Genomic DNA, 16,811 nt, shown 5'->3' on the forward strand with positions numbered 1-16,811 from the left:
TCAGAGGCAAACTTGGTGAACTGGAGCCACGAAACTTTTTGCTGCTGAGAGCAGTCTCTGTTCCCTGAAAAGTGGCTGGCAGAAGGAATGGAGATTCTGAGAGAGAGTGGGAAGCTGGTATTTCAGTGGGTGTTTATGTGCAGGCTTATCTCTCTTGAGGAGGCAGAGGAGGGGGAGAGGGGAGGAGAAAGGGGAGGAGAAAGAAGAGGAGAAGACAGCTACTCTGACACCCTTCCCACCACGGGAGGCCCAGAGGCGCGTCAGAGGAGGGGGACCGCAGGAGGGATGTGCCAGTCAGAGGTGAGCTAGCATCTCAGGGGAAAACCAACCGCTAGTTCTGAGCTGAACTGTGTACACTCAGTGTGTATGATTATTCCAGGATATAGTTTTCCTGTAAAAGTGTGGTGATAAGAAAGAGATGCTGAGTAGAGACAGGAGATATCTTACAAATTAATCTGCAATAGTCTTTGTACGGCCATATAGGTTTGCACATGTAGTTTCCTAGTTCATACTAACTTGTACATTTAAACTCTTATAGTTGAGCAGCTCAGTTTAAGAACTGACAAACCAACTTCAAAGCAAATGTAAGCTGGCAAAATAATTACTCAGGCTGGATTTTGTCCAAGTTATCAAGGTTCTCACCCACGGGGGGTCCAGTCTCAGGGTACATGTGGCCACGGCGGCTGACCCTACTGGAAAATACTCGGGAAACCATTTTATAATTTGAGGATATAAAGAAAGTTTCTGCAGTGGTCCAAGAGGGTTCACATTGAACCTCATGTCTTCTGGGGGTGGGTGCCAACCCCAGCATCAGGGCTATCTTCTATTTTCTTTTGATTCTCGCTGCTATACTGCTTTTTTCTTTTACACTTAAAATAGATGAATGTAATTTTTAGAGCAAGTTTCAATTGGCTGCTTTTTTTCTTTTTCATATTCAAGAAGTAAGTGACCTTTATCTCAATGAAAGAGTGGAGCTCATGTCATTTTTTTGCCTTCTTTATCCCCCAGTGGGCATTTACCCTGTGGATATTTTGGAAGACGACCCTGCTGGGCATCAGGAAGCGACTCTGGCTTACTATGCCATGCTTGGGGAAGGAGCGGGGCCCTCACCAGAGGTTTTCTCTCTTCCCACTGGGGAGCAGGTACGTGTGATCTTCCCATTGGTGGAGAGTTCTGTATAATCTAACTTATTAGAAAGGAGGATGTTAGTGAAAGAGTATTGCAGATTAAAAAAAAAAATCCTTCTGGAGTGAATACGAGAATGATTCCACTCTGAGAAGCAAAAGGAATCCTGGATTGAGATTTTAGAGTCATGAGGGTAAGTCCAGATCTACAAGGCAGTCAACAGGACAATCTGCTCTGAATCCCATGTCTACCACTTAAGAGCTGTGTGACCTTGAGCAAGTGACTTTACCTCTCTGGTCTTGCTGTTCTCATCTCAGAATTTGGGATAATAACTGTGCTTACCTCATACTATTGTTCTGAGGATTAAATGAGATGCCGTGTGTATTGTCTGGCTGGCCTCAGTTTTCCCATTTGTAAATGAGGGGATTGACTGACCTCTAGTCTCTAAGGTTTGATTAAGTCCTAAAAGTTTGTGATTTGGAATGAAGTTGTACCAATTATGCTTTTTAGCACTGATAAAATTACGCTTTGAATATGGACTGGAAGAAATTAGAAATGAAAACTTAGGATGGTGGGGTTGTGGGTGAAATTTAATAATTGTGCTATTTTTAAGACCTTTCCCCCACTAAGTAAGTAAAAAGAATATGTGAATCTTGGACTGTACCTAAATTGGTTACCTGCTTTTCAGATTTGAGGCTGGTTTGTTGAAAGAGGCAAGTTTTTCTTGTTTGATACAAATAAAAGTTCCCTCATACTAGGAATTGTTGCTGTCTGGCAGGCAAAGTTAGTTGAGGAGGACAGGGTTTTATTTTGCTATACTGGAGTTGTTCAAGAGTTAATTAAAACAATGGCTTGTACAGTTTATATAGTGTGGCTTCCTTGAGATTTCGGAGATGCTTGTTTGTAATCAACTCCTGGAAGAATCTAGCTCCCAAGGGTGATTCCTTATTCTGGATCCGCGAAGGAGGTGGCTGCACGCACACGCTTTCAGCGCCGCCTAGCGACAGCTGTGCCGGAAGGCGAGTAGGCGCTCAGTCACGGCTAGGGGCGCACTCTTGAGGGGCTTACTCTTGGGGAGCGGGGGGCTGGTGGGCTGAGGACTGCTGGACAGAGTATGGGGCATGCTGGGTAATCTGAGAAGTGTGGTGAAATGCGGGAGTTAGCCCTTAGGTACTTTAGGGTGCACTTTCATTCATCTGCTTTTATTTCATGCTTATGTATGGGTTACAACATTACTTACACAGCAAAACAAACTCTAATATGTAGTATGCTCACAGAGTGAATAATTTTAGTGTTATTATTAGCAAAAACCATAATAAAATAAGATCGTTACTAGAATTAAGTTGTTTTAATGTGATAAAAGTGCTGAAATGTCTTCCCACCAAGTTGCTTCTCCTCCTTTAAAAAAAAGGAGTCCTGAAAATAATCATTTGGTTTCCTACCATTTTAGGAATTAATTAAGAAAGGGTAGCTATTTCCTACCACTTTAGCAGGTTTTGAAATAGTCTGATTTGTGATGATTATGGATCTTCTCATTGCTTTTAGCAAATTTAACTTTTCTTTTTGATCCCAGAGAAAATTTTTCAAGCAAAACAAGAAAAGACAAGATAAGGATGTACCATACTGCATCACACTGGTCCTGCCCAGAACCTTTTCTTTTCATAATTAACTCTGTTTTCAGTCTTGAAATTGTCTTATCATATTTAAAATACAATAATGCTTATTGATTTCTCCTGGTTATAGAACAATGTATGCTCAGTGTATACTATTTGGGAACTACAGTCAAGAACAAAGAAAATAAAATCACCCATGTTAACTGCTGTGGACACTTTGGAGTGTTTCTGTTGGATTTTATTTCTGGGCATGCCTTTTTAACATGCAGAGCACACTGGGAATACAATATTGTCTATAATAAGCATCTTTCCATGTCGATATGATGCTTTGTACATATTGTTTCTAATGGCCTTGGAACGGCTGACGCTGGGTGAGTCTGAGGGGCCAGCTCAGGCAGTCTTTGTTCCGGTGACTTGAACACAAGCAGGCTCCAAAATGATGACGGGTCTCGGGATTTAAGAAGCAGTCCTCTGAAACCGTGGAGGTCTGCTGTAAACTTTTACAGGCAGCCTGCCTGCCTCACTCAGCCCACACATCCTTTTCTCATTCTCTTCCACTCTCCTCGGTTTTCAAAACAGACTTTGCCGTGGAATGCGTTGTCCTTTTGCTTAGGGAGCTGAGGCCTGTGGGTTTGATGGCCAAGACAGGCCTGGGCATGTGGGCACTTGAGAGAAGGCAGCCCAGTGTCAGAGACCCTGCTTGGAGTCCCTCAGGGTCATGAGGCGCTGAGGATCGTCACCCCCTGGGTGCCTCAGAGCCAGAGGACAGCCTGGGTTCCCAGAGAGGGTGTGGGCTTCTCAAGGCTGCTTGCAGGGGCCTGAGCCAGGGCAGCAGGCAGCCTGGCACTGCGGGTGGGCACAGGCTTGTCTTCCCTGGTGGCTCAGCGGGTAAAGAATCCGCCTGCAACATGGGTTCGATCCCTGGGTTGGGAAGATCCCCTGGAGGAGGGAAAGGCTACCCTCTCCAGTATTCTGGTCTGGAGAATCCAATGGACTGTCTAGTCCATGGGGTTGCAAAGAGTCAGACACAACTGAGTGACTTTCACGTCAGTTCCCAGGCTTCTCCAGGCTGTTTGCACAGAGTGGCCACAGGAGGATCCTTGAGGTCAGCCTGGCAGGTGCGGCCTCACGTGGCCGACAGCTTTCGAAGTTGGAGCCCCAGGGGGGATTTGGGTGGGAAGGCTGCTGGGGCCAGAGGGGATGGAAGGAGAGGCCGAGAGGCCTGAGCAGACAGCCCGGTGAGGGAGGGGATGAGTGGGTCTGCTGGGGGAGACAGAGGAAGGGCCTTGTCAGGCTGTGCTTGCGTGTAGCTCCGAGTGCCTGAGGTTCCATGTCTGCTGCCTCCGTCCTGTCAGAGGACCTCTGTGCCACAGTGTTCTTTGAAAGAGCGGTGTGCCAGCTTAACTATTCAGCATTCTCTTGTGCCCTTACTGTGATGACAGAACCAAGTGGTGATTTTGTTATTTTTTTCAGGTTAAACTTGAAGCTTCGTCGGTTTGCTTTTGCACCGTGCACCGTGATGAACCTCAACACAAAATCTTGGTCTTGGTTAATCCCTGGGACACAAAGACAGGTTAGTAGTTATTAGTGAATTTAATACACGAGAATTCTGATTTGTTTACAATGGATGGAATCAAATACCTCAGAAGTGATGGTTCTACTCTTTGGCTGGACTTAGAAGGTCAAGGCGGAAGTGATTTATTTTCGCCTTTTAGAGATCCATGAGGGTGTTATGGGTTTCTGTTTACTGATACACGTATTGATTTTTGTATTAAAGATACCAGACACCTTCTGGCCCAGAGTGACGGTATTCAGAGCTGCTTCTCACTGTTCTCATTATTAATAATAGCATTGCGTGCACAGCCTGAGTGTCACTGCAGCCCTGTGAAGTGCAGGACCGTTTTTTTTTAATCTTCTTTCTTCTTATTTTTGACTGTGCTGGGTCTTTGTTGCTGGGTCTTTGTGGGCTTTCTCTAGTTGCAGCAAGCAGGGGCTACTGTCTTGTTGCGGTGGCTTGTCTTGTGGCTGAGCACGGATTCTGGGGTGTGCAGACGTCTGTAGCTGTGACTCCCGAGCTCTCGAGGAGGCTCACAGGCTCAATAGTTGTGCACGGGCTCAGTTGCTTCTCAGCATGTGGGATCTTCCTGGACCAGGGATCAAACCCACATCTCCTGCATTGGCAGGTAGATTCTTTATCACTCAACCACCAGGGAAGCCCAAGGACCATTCTTATCCCTGCCAGACGGGATGAGGAAACGTGGCCTCTGATGGTCAGCTGGTGCAGGGTACGGGGTTTTTGCAAGGTGATGATCTGGTGGGGTTTTGTTTCTGGTGGTGAAATTTATGTAATCAGTAGCACATTTATTCTTTCTCTGTATCATGAAGCACCTGTTTGTGACCGATTTCAGCTTCTCAGGTGAGTGCTCTGAGCTTGCATGGATGGCTGTTCTGGCTGCATGGGGCAGGGTCTGGGGCCGCTGACAGTGAGCAGGGTGAGGTGGGAGAGGGTTCCAGCCCATCAGTCTGCCTGGAGCCCAGGCCACCAGCAAGCTGGAAGCAAAGCTCCTCATCTCTGACCTCAGGGGAGCCCCAATATAAGGTCAATCCTATTTAGAAATTTACTCCTTTATTATATTTTAATGTGTTTTTACAGATTTCCTGCAGTTACCATATATTGCTTTCCTAATAAGAAATTTAAAAGACCAAACCAACCCTTAGTGAGTTACCCCTCCTTCAAGGATGTGGTGTCTGCTGAAAGTTTGGGGTTAGGGAGCTTCAACTACACTTTGCAAAGGGGCCTCCTTCAACTCTCCAGCTCCCCTGGGGATGAACTTTTGCCTTTCACCGTGTGTACATCTAAGGTCTGTAGTCAGAGGATGCCCTGTTCCATGGGTGTCATAAAGCCCAAAGTGACATCCTTGACCGGAGAACGTTATTCAGCACATATCTATCATGAATGCTTCTTGCATTACTAATCCTGAGACACAAGTGTGCTTAGTTAGCTGTCTTGGAGTTTTGGGCATGTTGGTGAAGCCTCCTCCTTGCTTCAGGGCTAGGGTTGGCTGAGCTGTGTGTGAGAGCTTTCTGGTCAAGGTTTAGCACACTTCCTATTCCTGTTTGGCCAAGTCTTTGTTGAACAAGGGGGCTGGGATAACCCCAGGACTCCGACTTTGCCTTGAATGCACCAGGTTAGTGAAAGTAACAGGAGGTGCCCACAGATTGTCAAAACACTCTGAAAATACCGTTTGCCAGTTTTAAGAGGATGTCCAAATATCAGCAGCCCTCTCCTCTGCCTGTTTCTGACATTTAACAATATTCTGGTTAAAGGTCTTTAACTGCATTTGCATAATGTAAAAACATATGACTGACTCATAAATCTGTTTCCTATTTCCATTGTACTTAATTTTTCAGTTGTTTTGAGAGTGTATTATAATAAATATTCATGAGCTTCAAGAAATCTCACTCTGGACCTTTCTTTATATTTCATAGAGCTTTAAATAAAGTTTCCAAATGTTTTCCTGCTGCTGGGCTCTGTGATGGTTGCTGAAGTTTTGCCTGATTTCCAAAAAGCGCTCAGGTGTTATCCACACCTTGGGCTCTTTACTCTGGTATTTAGAAGCGGGCATCATGCGTAAATACCCCTCTGTGGCTTGAGACATGTGGACTCCCAAGCAGCCAGTGGTACCAAAGAGCCTCTTGCCACTTGGCACACGTGCCACTTCAGCCATGTGCTCTGCTGTGACCTTCGAGAAGGCTAGCCCTAGTTCCTCTGTAATTTTCCAGTGACATTCATGAAGGTCTGTGTATTTGTGTGTGTGCGTGGTTGCCTGTGTGCATGCTGAGTTGCTTCAGTCAGGTCTGACTCTTCATGACCCTTTAGACTGTAGCCCGCCAGGCTCCTCTGTCCATGGGATTCTCCAGGCAAGAATACTGGAGTGGGTTGCTGTTCCCTCCTCCAGGGAATCTTCCCAACCCAGGGATGGAACTCGAGGCTCATATGTCTCCTGCATTGGTGGGTGGGTTCGTTACCGCTAGCGCCACCTGGGAAGCCTGTTTGTGTGGTTAGATGGAAGCTAAAGGGATCAGGGCTGTTTGATGAGACTGTGTATGAGTTAATTATCACAGTAACTTCTGATAACCCTGTGAGCAAATGAAAGACATCCCGGAGTTGTGAATTCCCTGGTGGCAAGCACTTAATGTTCATGGCGGAATACTGTGAAGATGTGAGTATAAGCAGGCCTTGGAGACCTTATGGAGGTTCCAGACCACTGCAGTAAAACAAATATTGCAATAAAATGAGTCCCACAGATTCTTTGGTTTCCCAGTGCATAGAAAAATTATGTTTATACTATCGTCTATTAAGTGTACAGTAGCATTGTGTCTAAAAAATGTACACATCTTAATTAAAAATACTTTATTGCTAAAAAAAAGCTGACTATCATCTGAGCCTTCAGCAGGTCATAGTAATCTTTTTGTAATAAGTAATATCAAACATCACTGATCACAGATCATCATAACAAATGTAATGATAATGAAAGAATTTAAAATATTGTGAGAATGACCGAAATGTGACATAAAGACATCAAGTGAGCAATTACTGTTGGGAAAACGACACTGGCTGAAGGTGGCCACAAACCTTTGATTTGTTGCAAAAAAAAAAATGCAATAAAGTGAAGCACAGTAAAGTGCAGTGCGGTGGAATGAGGTCTGCCGGTAACGCAGCCTTCCAGCTTTCTCCTGTAAGAAGCAGAGGACATGCTTTCCGTGAAGGTGGTCTGAGAGGCGCGTGCCCTCATCCCATCTGTCCGGCCGCTCCCTGCTGCGCTCATGCTCGACTGTTTCTCTAATCAGAGGCTGGTTTCTGTCCCCGAGGGGACACAGCCAAAGGCTGCCAGGAGCCTCCCTTCCTGAGCTGCTTCTGCACCTCCCCCAGCGCCCTAGCTTTCATTTATTTCCCCTGTCTCACTACTCCTCTTATTTTTATAGTATTAACTGATCTCAAGTGTTTACAAAGATTAAAAAAAAATCTCCTCTCATCAAAAAAGTTGTCTTTTCTTACCTCTCGTATTGAATCTGAATTGCTCATCCTAGCATTCCCGATTCCCTCAGCTGATGGGCTTTTGCTCCTCTCATGTCTTCCCGGGACCTGTAGAGAATGAGATGAACGTGGACTTTGGTATCAGACTCAATAGACTTGGTGTCCTGGCTCTGCCAACTGACTAGGTGACCCAGATAAATGGTTTGGCCTCTCTGAGCCTCAGTTCGGTCATTTGCAGAATGGGGACACCTTAGCTACTTCACAGAGTAGCTGTGAGGATGAATGATCTGTGGCAGGAAATCTGATGCTTTGGACTATCCAGGGCAGAGAGCAGGCTTGGGATTAGAAATATTCTTCCATCGTGGAGCATCTTTGCATGTTCTTCCCTGTCTCTGAGTATTGCGCTGTAGAGGCACAGGGTTGTAGAATGGGAGGCCTTCCCATCAACTGCCGGCCAGACTTCAGCAGCTGAATCACCTCCTTGGCAGATTCTGCTTGCAAACCTTGCGAGGAAGGCGACCTCGCACTAAGGCCATCTAGTTTGCTTTGGAACCACTCTCAACGGTAAGACCATTGTTCTTTTTGCTAATCCCAAACTGCCTCATTGGATGAATATCATGCAGTCTGTCCCCAAGCAGCCAGAGATAAAGAATGGGCTAGGGAGGCTGCATTTCTACACCACGCGGAGGAAAGGAAACAGGTGGCGATTCTCATCCTTGGGAGTGCAGGGGGCCCGGGCGCTGCAGTGGGGGCTGCTGGGAAGTAGACGGGACTGGGGCTGTCTTAATGGAAGGATGATGTTCCTGCTCAATTACAGCCCATTCTCTCTGGTGCTGCTCAAGCCGCGGCTGAAACAAACTGGCGCTTATCTGTGGAGAGCAACAGGGGGATGAGAGGGCTTGAAACCATTTGAACAAGGCTTGAGGAAACTAGGGCTGTTTAGCTTTAGAGAAGGGAGGCAGGGGTCCAGAAGCTCACGGTCGAAAGGGCGTTTAGATCGTTAGGCCCAGTGCTTTCCAAGATGATTTAAGTGGTACTGCTGAATTTCAGAAGGAGAAAAAGGATGATCTTTTGAAATTTATTTCCATCTTAAACATATCAAGGAAAGAGTTTCTGTTTCCTATTAACATGGCTGTAACACTTAGAACACTTGTTAATCTCCTTTAAAAAAAAAAAAGAAGGAAAATAGGTCTCCCAGCAGAGTACCCTTAGCTGGAATTTAAAGATTTGTCATAAGATTTGTTTTTATCATCATAGCACATGATGCCTCTTTTGTGGTAGGGCTAAGACGGTGGTACAGAGGAGCCTGATGGACTGCAGTCTATAGGGTTGCGAAGAGTTGGACACGACTGGGCAACTGAGCACACAGAAGATGGACTAGAGATAGGCCAGAAGCACGAAGGTGTGGTCCGGGGCTCTGGCTTCTCGTCTGGGGCTTCTGTGCCCTGGGAGAGCCTGCTCTGCTCTGGGGACAGCTCCATTAGGATGCTCTCCTTAAGGAGCCCACACTGATGTGTCTGATGTCTCCTCATGGGCCTACCGCCCCCAGAGGGGCCATCCGGGTGGGTGGGCACGGCCATCCCAGATGGCAGGTCTCCCCAGGCTTGCGGCCAGCTGCCGTGCCTCCCACGTCACCGCTTGAGACGGCCACACAATTCTCCTTTGATGTGGATCTTCTGCCCTTTATGAGTGGGTGGCCTGGGTTAAGCTATTTATCACCTCTGGGCTTCGGTTTCCTGTCTTCCTGCTGGGGGTAGGGGTGGTGGCCCGTGGCCCAGCAGCCAGGTGTCCACCGGGGAACTTGTTAGAAATGCAGGAGCTTGTGCCCCTCCCCCCCCCCCCCCCCCCCAGCCCTGCTGAGTCAGCATCTGTCCTGTATCAAGATTCCCAGGAGCCACTTGGGAAACCGGCGCCAGAGAACTGGGAGGAGAGGGGTGGCTGGTGAGACCATGCCTCACTTTCCTTGGACGTTCTGTTTCCACGAAATTAGCCTGCGTTTACCTTGGCATTGTAGCAGAACCAGCCCAAAGCTGACACCTCCAGCTGACAGCTCATTACTGGGCATAACCAGCTCCTGGGATTTTAATGCAAACTTGTTGTCAAGACGTGGCTTTGTCCTCCAGTGTTTGTGTGGTTGTTTTGAATCCACAGGAAGGACTATTTTTATTCCTATATACATGTATGTATACACACACAGAGATTTATGGAGCTGTAGTTCACGTCTCATACAATTACCCATTTAAAGCATACAGTTCAGTGGTTTTTAGTGTATTCACAGAGCTGTGCATCTCTCACCACACTTAATTTTCATTACCCTTAAGAGAAACCGACCCCACTTCTCTACCCGCCTCAGCCTTGGGCAATCTCTTCTGCTTCTGCATATCTGCCTATTCTGGACATTTCCCTGGAATGGACTCATGCAGTGTGTGGACCTGTGCACCTGACTTTCTTCATTCATAATGCCTTCAGGGGTCATCCATGTTTTAGCACATTTTAGTACTGCGTTTACTTTTTATGGCTGAGCATTATTTCACTGTATGGATTTGGCACCTTTTGTTTATCTGTTTACTGACTGACGGTCATTTGGGTTGTTTCCACCTTTTGACCATTGTGAGTAATGCTGCTGTGAAAATTGTTACACATGCTTTTGTGTAGATGTATGTGCATTTATGGCAGAAAGTGAAGAGGAACTAAAAAGCCTCTTGATGAAAGTGAAAGAGGAGAGTGAAAAAGTTGGCTTAAAGCTCAACATTCAGAAAACAAAGATCACGGCATCTGGTCCCATCACTTCATGGGAAATAGATGGGGAAACAGTGGAAACAGTGTCAGACTTTATTTTTTGGGTGCTCCAAAATCACTGCAGATGATTACTGCAGCCATGAAATTAAAAGACGCTTACTCCTTGGAAGAAAAGTTATGACCAACCTAGATAGTATATTCAAAAGCAGAGACATTACTTTGCTGACTAAGGTCCGTCTAGTCAAGGCTATGGTTTTTCCTGTGGTCATGTATAGATGTGAGAGTTGGACTGTGAAGAAGGCTGAGCACCGAAGAATTGATGCTTTTGAACTGTGGTGTTGGAGAAGACTCTTGAGAGTCCCTTGGACTGCGAGGAGATCCAACCAGTCCATTCTGAAGGAGATCAGCCCTGGGTGTTCTTTGGAAGGAATGATGCTGAAGCTGAAACTCCAATACTTTGGCCACCTCATGCGAAGAGTTGCCTCATTGGAAAAGACTGTGATGCTGGGAGGGATTGGGGGCAGGAGGAGAAGGGGACGACAGAGGATGAGATGGCTGGATGGCATCACGGACTCGATGGACATGAGTCTGAGTGAACTCCAGGAGTTGGTGATGGACAGGGAGGCTTGGCATGCTGTGATTCATGGGGTCACAAAGAGTCAGACACGACTGAGCAACTGAACTGAACTGATGTGCACTTATCTTTTCAAGTTTTTTTTTTTTTCTTTAGATTAATACCCAGAATTGGGATTGCTGAATCATGGGGTAGTTCTGTTTTTAAAAAAATTTAAGGGACCCCCCCCCAATACTGTTTTTCATCACGAGTGCACCAATTTACATCTCTGCCAACTGTGCATAAAGTTTCCCTTTTCTACACACCCTCACCAACACTCACGATCTCTTGACTTTTGGATAATAACCATTCTAACAGATGGGAGGTGATATTTCCTTATGGTTCTGGTTTGTATTTCCCTGATTATTAATGATGTTGAGCACTTTTTCATGTACATGTTGGCTACCTGTATGCCTTTGGATAATGTCTGTTCGGACGAAATGTGTTTTGAGATCCAGTTTCCAGGGTGTGGAAGTGGGTGGTTTCCCACAGCATCAAGTAGGTCTCCAGACCCCAGCTGGATGTTCTGTTCAATTCAATTCGGGCACTACCTGGAGAGACCACCAAAGTCTATAGGTTAGGGTTTTGGTCCTACCAGACTCCCTGCTCCCCACTTTAGGTGCCTGTCTCAAGCCCATGCAGTTTCTTCTGACTGACTGGTTATAAGCCAGAGGTTAGCATGATTCTATGCCTCCATGTGTTCACCAGCCCAGAATCTCTCTGAACCCAGTCCTTTTGGAGTTTTATAGGAGCTTCATTACATAGTCATGACAGATTAAATCTCCGACCGTTGGCAATTGATTAAACCTCGAAGCTCTCTCCCCCTGCACGTTGGGGGATGGGACCAAAAATTCAAGCTCCCTAATCACACAGTTGGTTCTCCTGGCAACCAGGTCCCGTCCCTGTGATCCTTGGGTGTGTATTAGTCGCTCAGTTGTGTCTGAGTCTTTGTGACCCCATGGACTGTAGTCTGCCAGGCTCCTCTGTCCATGGGGTTCTCCAGGCAAGAATGCTGAAGTAGGTGGCCATTCCCTTCCCCAGGGGACCTTTCTGACCAAGGGATCGAACCCGGGTCTCCCGCACTGCCAGCAGGTTGCTTACCATCTGAGCCACCAGGGAAGCCCAGGTCCCATCCTCGGGAGGGTCAAAAAATCACCTCATTGATATAGTAAGTGACACCTTCCCTGCTCTTGGGGTTCCCCGATAGCTCAGTTGGTAAAGAATCTGCCTGTAATATAGGAGGTCCCGGTTCAATTCCTGGGTCAGGAAGATTCGCTGGAGAAGGGATAGGCTACCCACTCCAGTGTTTTTGGGCTTCCCTTGTGGCGCATGGGCGGCTGCGGCTGGCGCACTGAGCGGGGGCGAGAGGAGCTACTCTATGTCCGAAGTCAGGGGCAGAAGAGCCGGGAGGACCCCATGCCTGAAGGGCGATGGCCAAGAGGAGTTACCCCACGTCCGAGGTCAGGGGCAGCGGCGGAGAGTGCCAGGCTGTGATGACGCAGAAACGGCCGAGAGGAGCTACCCTGCATCCCAGGTCAGAGACGGCGGCTGGGAGGAGCTACCCCGCATCTGAGGCCAGGGGCCGCGGCCTAGAGGAGCCACCCCGCGTTGGAGGCCAGGGGTGGCTGGGAGGAGACACCCCACGGCCGAGGTCAGGGGCAGCGGCCGAGAGGAGCAACCTGACATCCAAGGAGTGGTGGCTGCATGGGCATAGGAGGGCCTAGAGGAGCTTATCCCACGTTGAAGGTCAGGAAGGGGGGAGGTGAGGAGATACCCCTCGTCCAAGGTAAGGAGCAGCGGCTGTGCCTTGCTGGAGCAGCTGTGAAGAGATACCCCATGCCCAAGGTAAGAGAAACCCAAGTAAGATGCTAGGTGTTGCAAGAGGGCATCAGAGGGCAGACACACTGAAACCATACTCACAGAAAACTAGTCAATCTAATCACGCTAGGACCACAGCCTTGTCTAACTCAATGAAACCAAGCCATGCCTGCAGGGCAACCCAAGATGGGCGGGCATGGTGGAGAGGTCTGACAGAATGTGGTCCACTGGAGAAAGGAATGGCAAACCACTTCAGTATTCTTGCCTTGAGAAACCCATGAACAGTATGAAAAGGCAAAATCATAGGATACTGAAAGAGGAACTCCCCAGGTCAGTAGGTGCCCAACACGCTACTGGAGATCAGTGGAGAAATAACTCCAGAAAGAATGAAGGGATGGAGCCAAAGCAAAAACAATACCTAGCTGTGGATGTGACTGGTGATAGAAGCAAGGTCCGATGCTGTAAAGAGCAATATTGCATAGGAACCTGGAATGTCAGGTCCATGAATCAAGGCAAATAGGAAGTGGTCAAACAAGAGATGGCAAGAGTGAACGTCGACATTCTAGGAATCAGCGAACTAAAATGGACTGGAATGGGTGAATTTAACTCAGATGACCATTATACCTACTGCTGTGGGGAGGAATCCCTCAGAAGAAATGGAGTAGCCATCATGGTCAACAAGAGTCTGAAATGCAGTACTTGGCAATCTCAAAAATGACAGAATGATCTCTGTTCGTTTCCAAGACAAACCATTTAATATCACAGTAATCCAAGTCTATGCAGCAACTAGTAACGCTGAGAAGCTGAAGTTGAATGGTTCTATGAAGACCTACAAGACCTTTTAGAACTAACACCCAAAAAAGATGTCCTTTTCCTTATAGGGGACTGGAATGCAAAAGTAGGAAGTCAAGAAACACCTGGAGTAACAGGCAAATTTGGCCTTGGAATACAGAATGAAGCAGGGCAAAGACTAATAGAGTTTTGCCAAGAAAATGCACTGGTCATAGCAAACACCCTCTTCCAACAACACAAGAGAAGACTCTACACATGGACATCACCAGATGGTCAACACCGAAATCAGATTGATTATATTCTTTGCAGCCAAAGATGAAGAAGCTCTATACAGTTGGCAAAAACAAGACCAGTAGCGGACTGTGGCTCAGATCATGAACTCCTTATTACCAAATTCAGACTCAAATTGAAGAAAGTGGGGAAAACCACTAGACCATTCAGGTATGACCTAGGTCAAATCCCTTATGATTATACAGTGGAAGTGAGAAATAGATTTAAGGGCCTAGATCTGATAGATAGAGTGCCTGATGAAGTATGGAATGAGGTTTGTGACATTGTACAGGAGACAGGGATTAAGACCATCCCCATGGAAAAAAAATGCAAAAAAGCAAAATGGCTGTCTGGGGAGGCCTTACAAATAGCTGTGGAAAGAAGAGAGGCGAAAGGCAAAGGAGAAAAGGAAAGCTATAAGCATCTGAATGCAGAGTTTCAAAGAATAGCAAGAAGAGATAAGAAAGCCTTCTTCAGTGATCAATGCAAAGAAATAGAGGAAAAGAACAGAATGGGAAAGACTAGAGATCTCTTCAAGAAAATGAGATATACCAAGGGAACATTTCATGCAAAGATGGGCTCGATAAAGGACAGAAATGGTCTGGACCTAACAGAAGCAGAAGATATTAAGAAGAGGTGGCAAGAATACATGGAAGAACTGTACAAAAAAAGCTCTTCACGACCCAGATAATCACGATGGTGTGATCACTCATCTAGAGCCAGACATCCTGGAATGTGAAGTCAAGTGGGCCTTAGAAAGCATCACTACAAATAAAGCTAGTGGAGGTGATGGAATTCCAGTTGAGCTCTTTCAAATCCTGAAAGATGATGCTGTGAAAGGGCTGCACTAAGTATGCCAGCAAATTTGGAAAACTCAGCAGTGGCCACAGGACTGGAAAAGGTCAGTTTTCATTCCAATCCCAAAGAAAGGCAATGCCAAAGAATGTTCAAACTACCGCACAGTTGCACTCATCTCACATGCTAGTAAAGTAATGCTCAAAATTCTCCAAGCCAGGCTTCAGCAATACGTGAACCATGAAATTCCTGATGTTCAAGCTGGTTTCAGAAAAGGCAGAGGAACCAGAGATCAAATTGCCAACGTCCGCTGGATCATCGAAAAAGCAAGAGAGTTCCAGAAAAACATCTATTTCTGCTTTATTGACTATGCCAAAGCCTTTGACTGTGTGGATCACAATAAACTGTGGAAAATTCTTCAAGAGATGGGAATCCCAGACCATCTGACCTGCCTCTTGAGAAATCTGTATGCAGGTCAGGAAGCAACAGTTAGAACTGGACTTGGAGCAACAGACTGGTTTCAAATAGGAAAAGGAGTACATCAAGGCAGTATATTGTCACCCTGCTTATTTAACTTATATGCAGAGTACATCATGAGAAAGGCTGGGCTGGAAGAAACACAAGCTAGAATTAAGATTGCCGGGAGAAATATCAATAACCTCAGATATGCAGATGACACCACCCTTATGGCAGAAAGTGAAGAGGAACTAAAAAGCCTGTTGATGAAAGTGAAAGTGGAGAGTGAAAAAGTTGGCTTAAAGCTCAACATTCAGAAAACAAAGATCATGGCATCTGGTCCCATCACTTCATGGGAAATAGATGGGGAAACAGTGGAAACAGTGTCAGACTTTATTTTTGGGGGCTCCAAAATCACAGCAGATGGTGTTTGCAGCAATGAAATTAAAAGACTCTTACTCTTTGGCAGAAAAGTTATGACCAACCTAGATAGCATATTCAAAAGCAGTGGCATTACTGGCTGAGGTCTGTCTAGTCAAGGCTATGGTTTTTCCTGTGGTCATGTATAGATGTGAGAGTTGGACTGTGAAGAAGGCTGAGCGCCGAAGAATTGATGCTTTTGAACTGTGGTGTTGGAGAAGACTCTTGAGAGTCCCTTGGACTGCAAGGAGATCCAACCAGTCCATTCTAAAGGAGATCAGCCCTGGGATTTCTTTGGAAGGAATGATGCTAAAGCTAAAACTCCAGTCCTTTGGCCACCTCATGCAAAGAGTTGACTCATTGGAAAAGACTGTGATGCTGGGAGGGATTGGGGGCAGGAGGAGAAGGGGACGACAGAGGATGAGATGGCTGGATGGCATCACTGACTCAATGGACGTGAGTCTGAGTGAACTCCGGGAGTTGGTGATGAACAGGGAGGCCTGGCGTGCTGCGATTCATGGGGTCGCAAAGAGTCGGACACGACTGAGCGACTGAACTGAACTGAGTATTGCGAGGTGTAGGGGGAGCATGGAGTCCTTGTCAGGGAAGTGCCCGTCTGGCCAGCGTAGAAGGTAGGAGGCCTGAGAAGTTCTTCACTGCCTGCTCCCTGGGACTCTTCTCTCCCAGCATCCGGCTGGCTGGTGGGCATGCAGTGGGCACACAGCCACTCCTCTGCCCTGCGGAGCTGGGCACTCTGGGCCTGAAGCAGCACCTGTGGAGTCACCAGGGACCCAGGAGGCAGGCCCCCCTCATCCCAGGTAGTGCCCCACCTTGCAACTCTGGCCCTGAGTCTCACTGACCCCCTTCTCTGAATGTTTTGAAATTTACGTTCATAAAGCCTGGGAGATCCTGGTGGCTCAGACAGTGAAGAATCTGCCTGCAATGCAGGAGACCTGGGTTAGCACCCTGGATCAGGAAAAATTCCCTGGAGAAGGGAATGGTTGTCCAGTCCAGTGTTCTTGCCCGGAGAATTCCATGGACAGGGGAGCCTGGCGGGCTACAGTCCATGGGGTCACAAAGAGTTGGACATGACTGTGCACCTAACAGTTTCACTGTTTTTCACTCTTCTTAA

The 16,811-nt window shown here is 46.9% G+C and overlaps 1 protein-coding gene across 1 annotated transcript in view; it reads left to right on the forward strand.

Annotated features, from left to right (window-relative positions):
* LOC128066970 (protein FAM169B-like) overlaps window positions 1–16,811 on the forward strand; it is an 88,456-nt gene that overhangs the window by 17,572 nt on the left and 54,073 nt on the right. The window contains exons 2-3 of the mRNA XM_052660100.1: window positions 1,009–1,142; window positions 4,212–4,311. Of these exons, the coding sequence (XP_052516060.1) occupies window positions 1,009–1,142; window positions 4,212–4,311 (234 nt within the window). The remainder of the gene's footprint in view (window positions 1–1,008; window positions 1,143–4,211; window positions 4,312–16,811) is intronic.

This window comes from Budorcas taxicolor, chromosome 21, assembly GCF_023091745.1.
Source record: "Budorcas taxicolor isolate Tak-1 chromosome 21, Takin1.1, whole genome shotgun sequence".
Taxonomy (NCBI): domain Eukaryota; kingdom Metazoa; phylum Chordata; class Mammalia; order Artiodactyla; family Bovidae; genus Budorcas; species Budorcas taxicolor.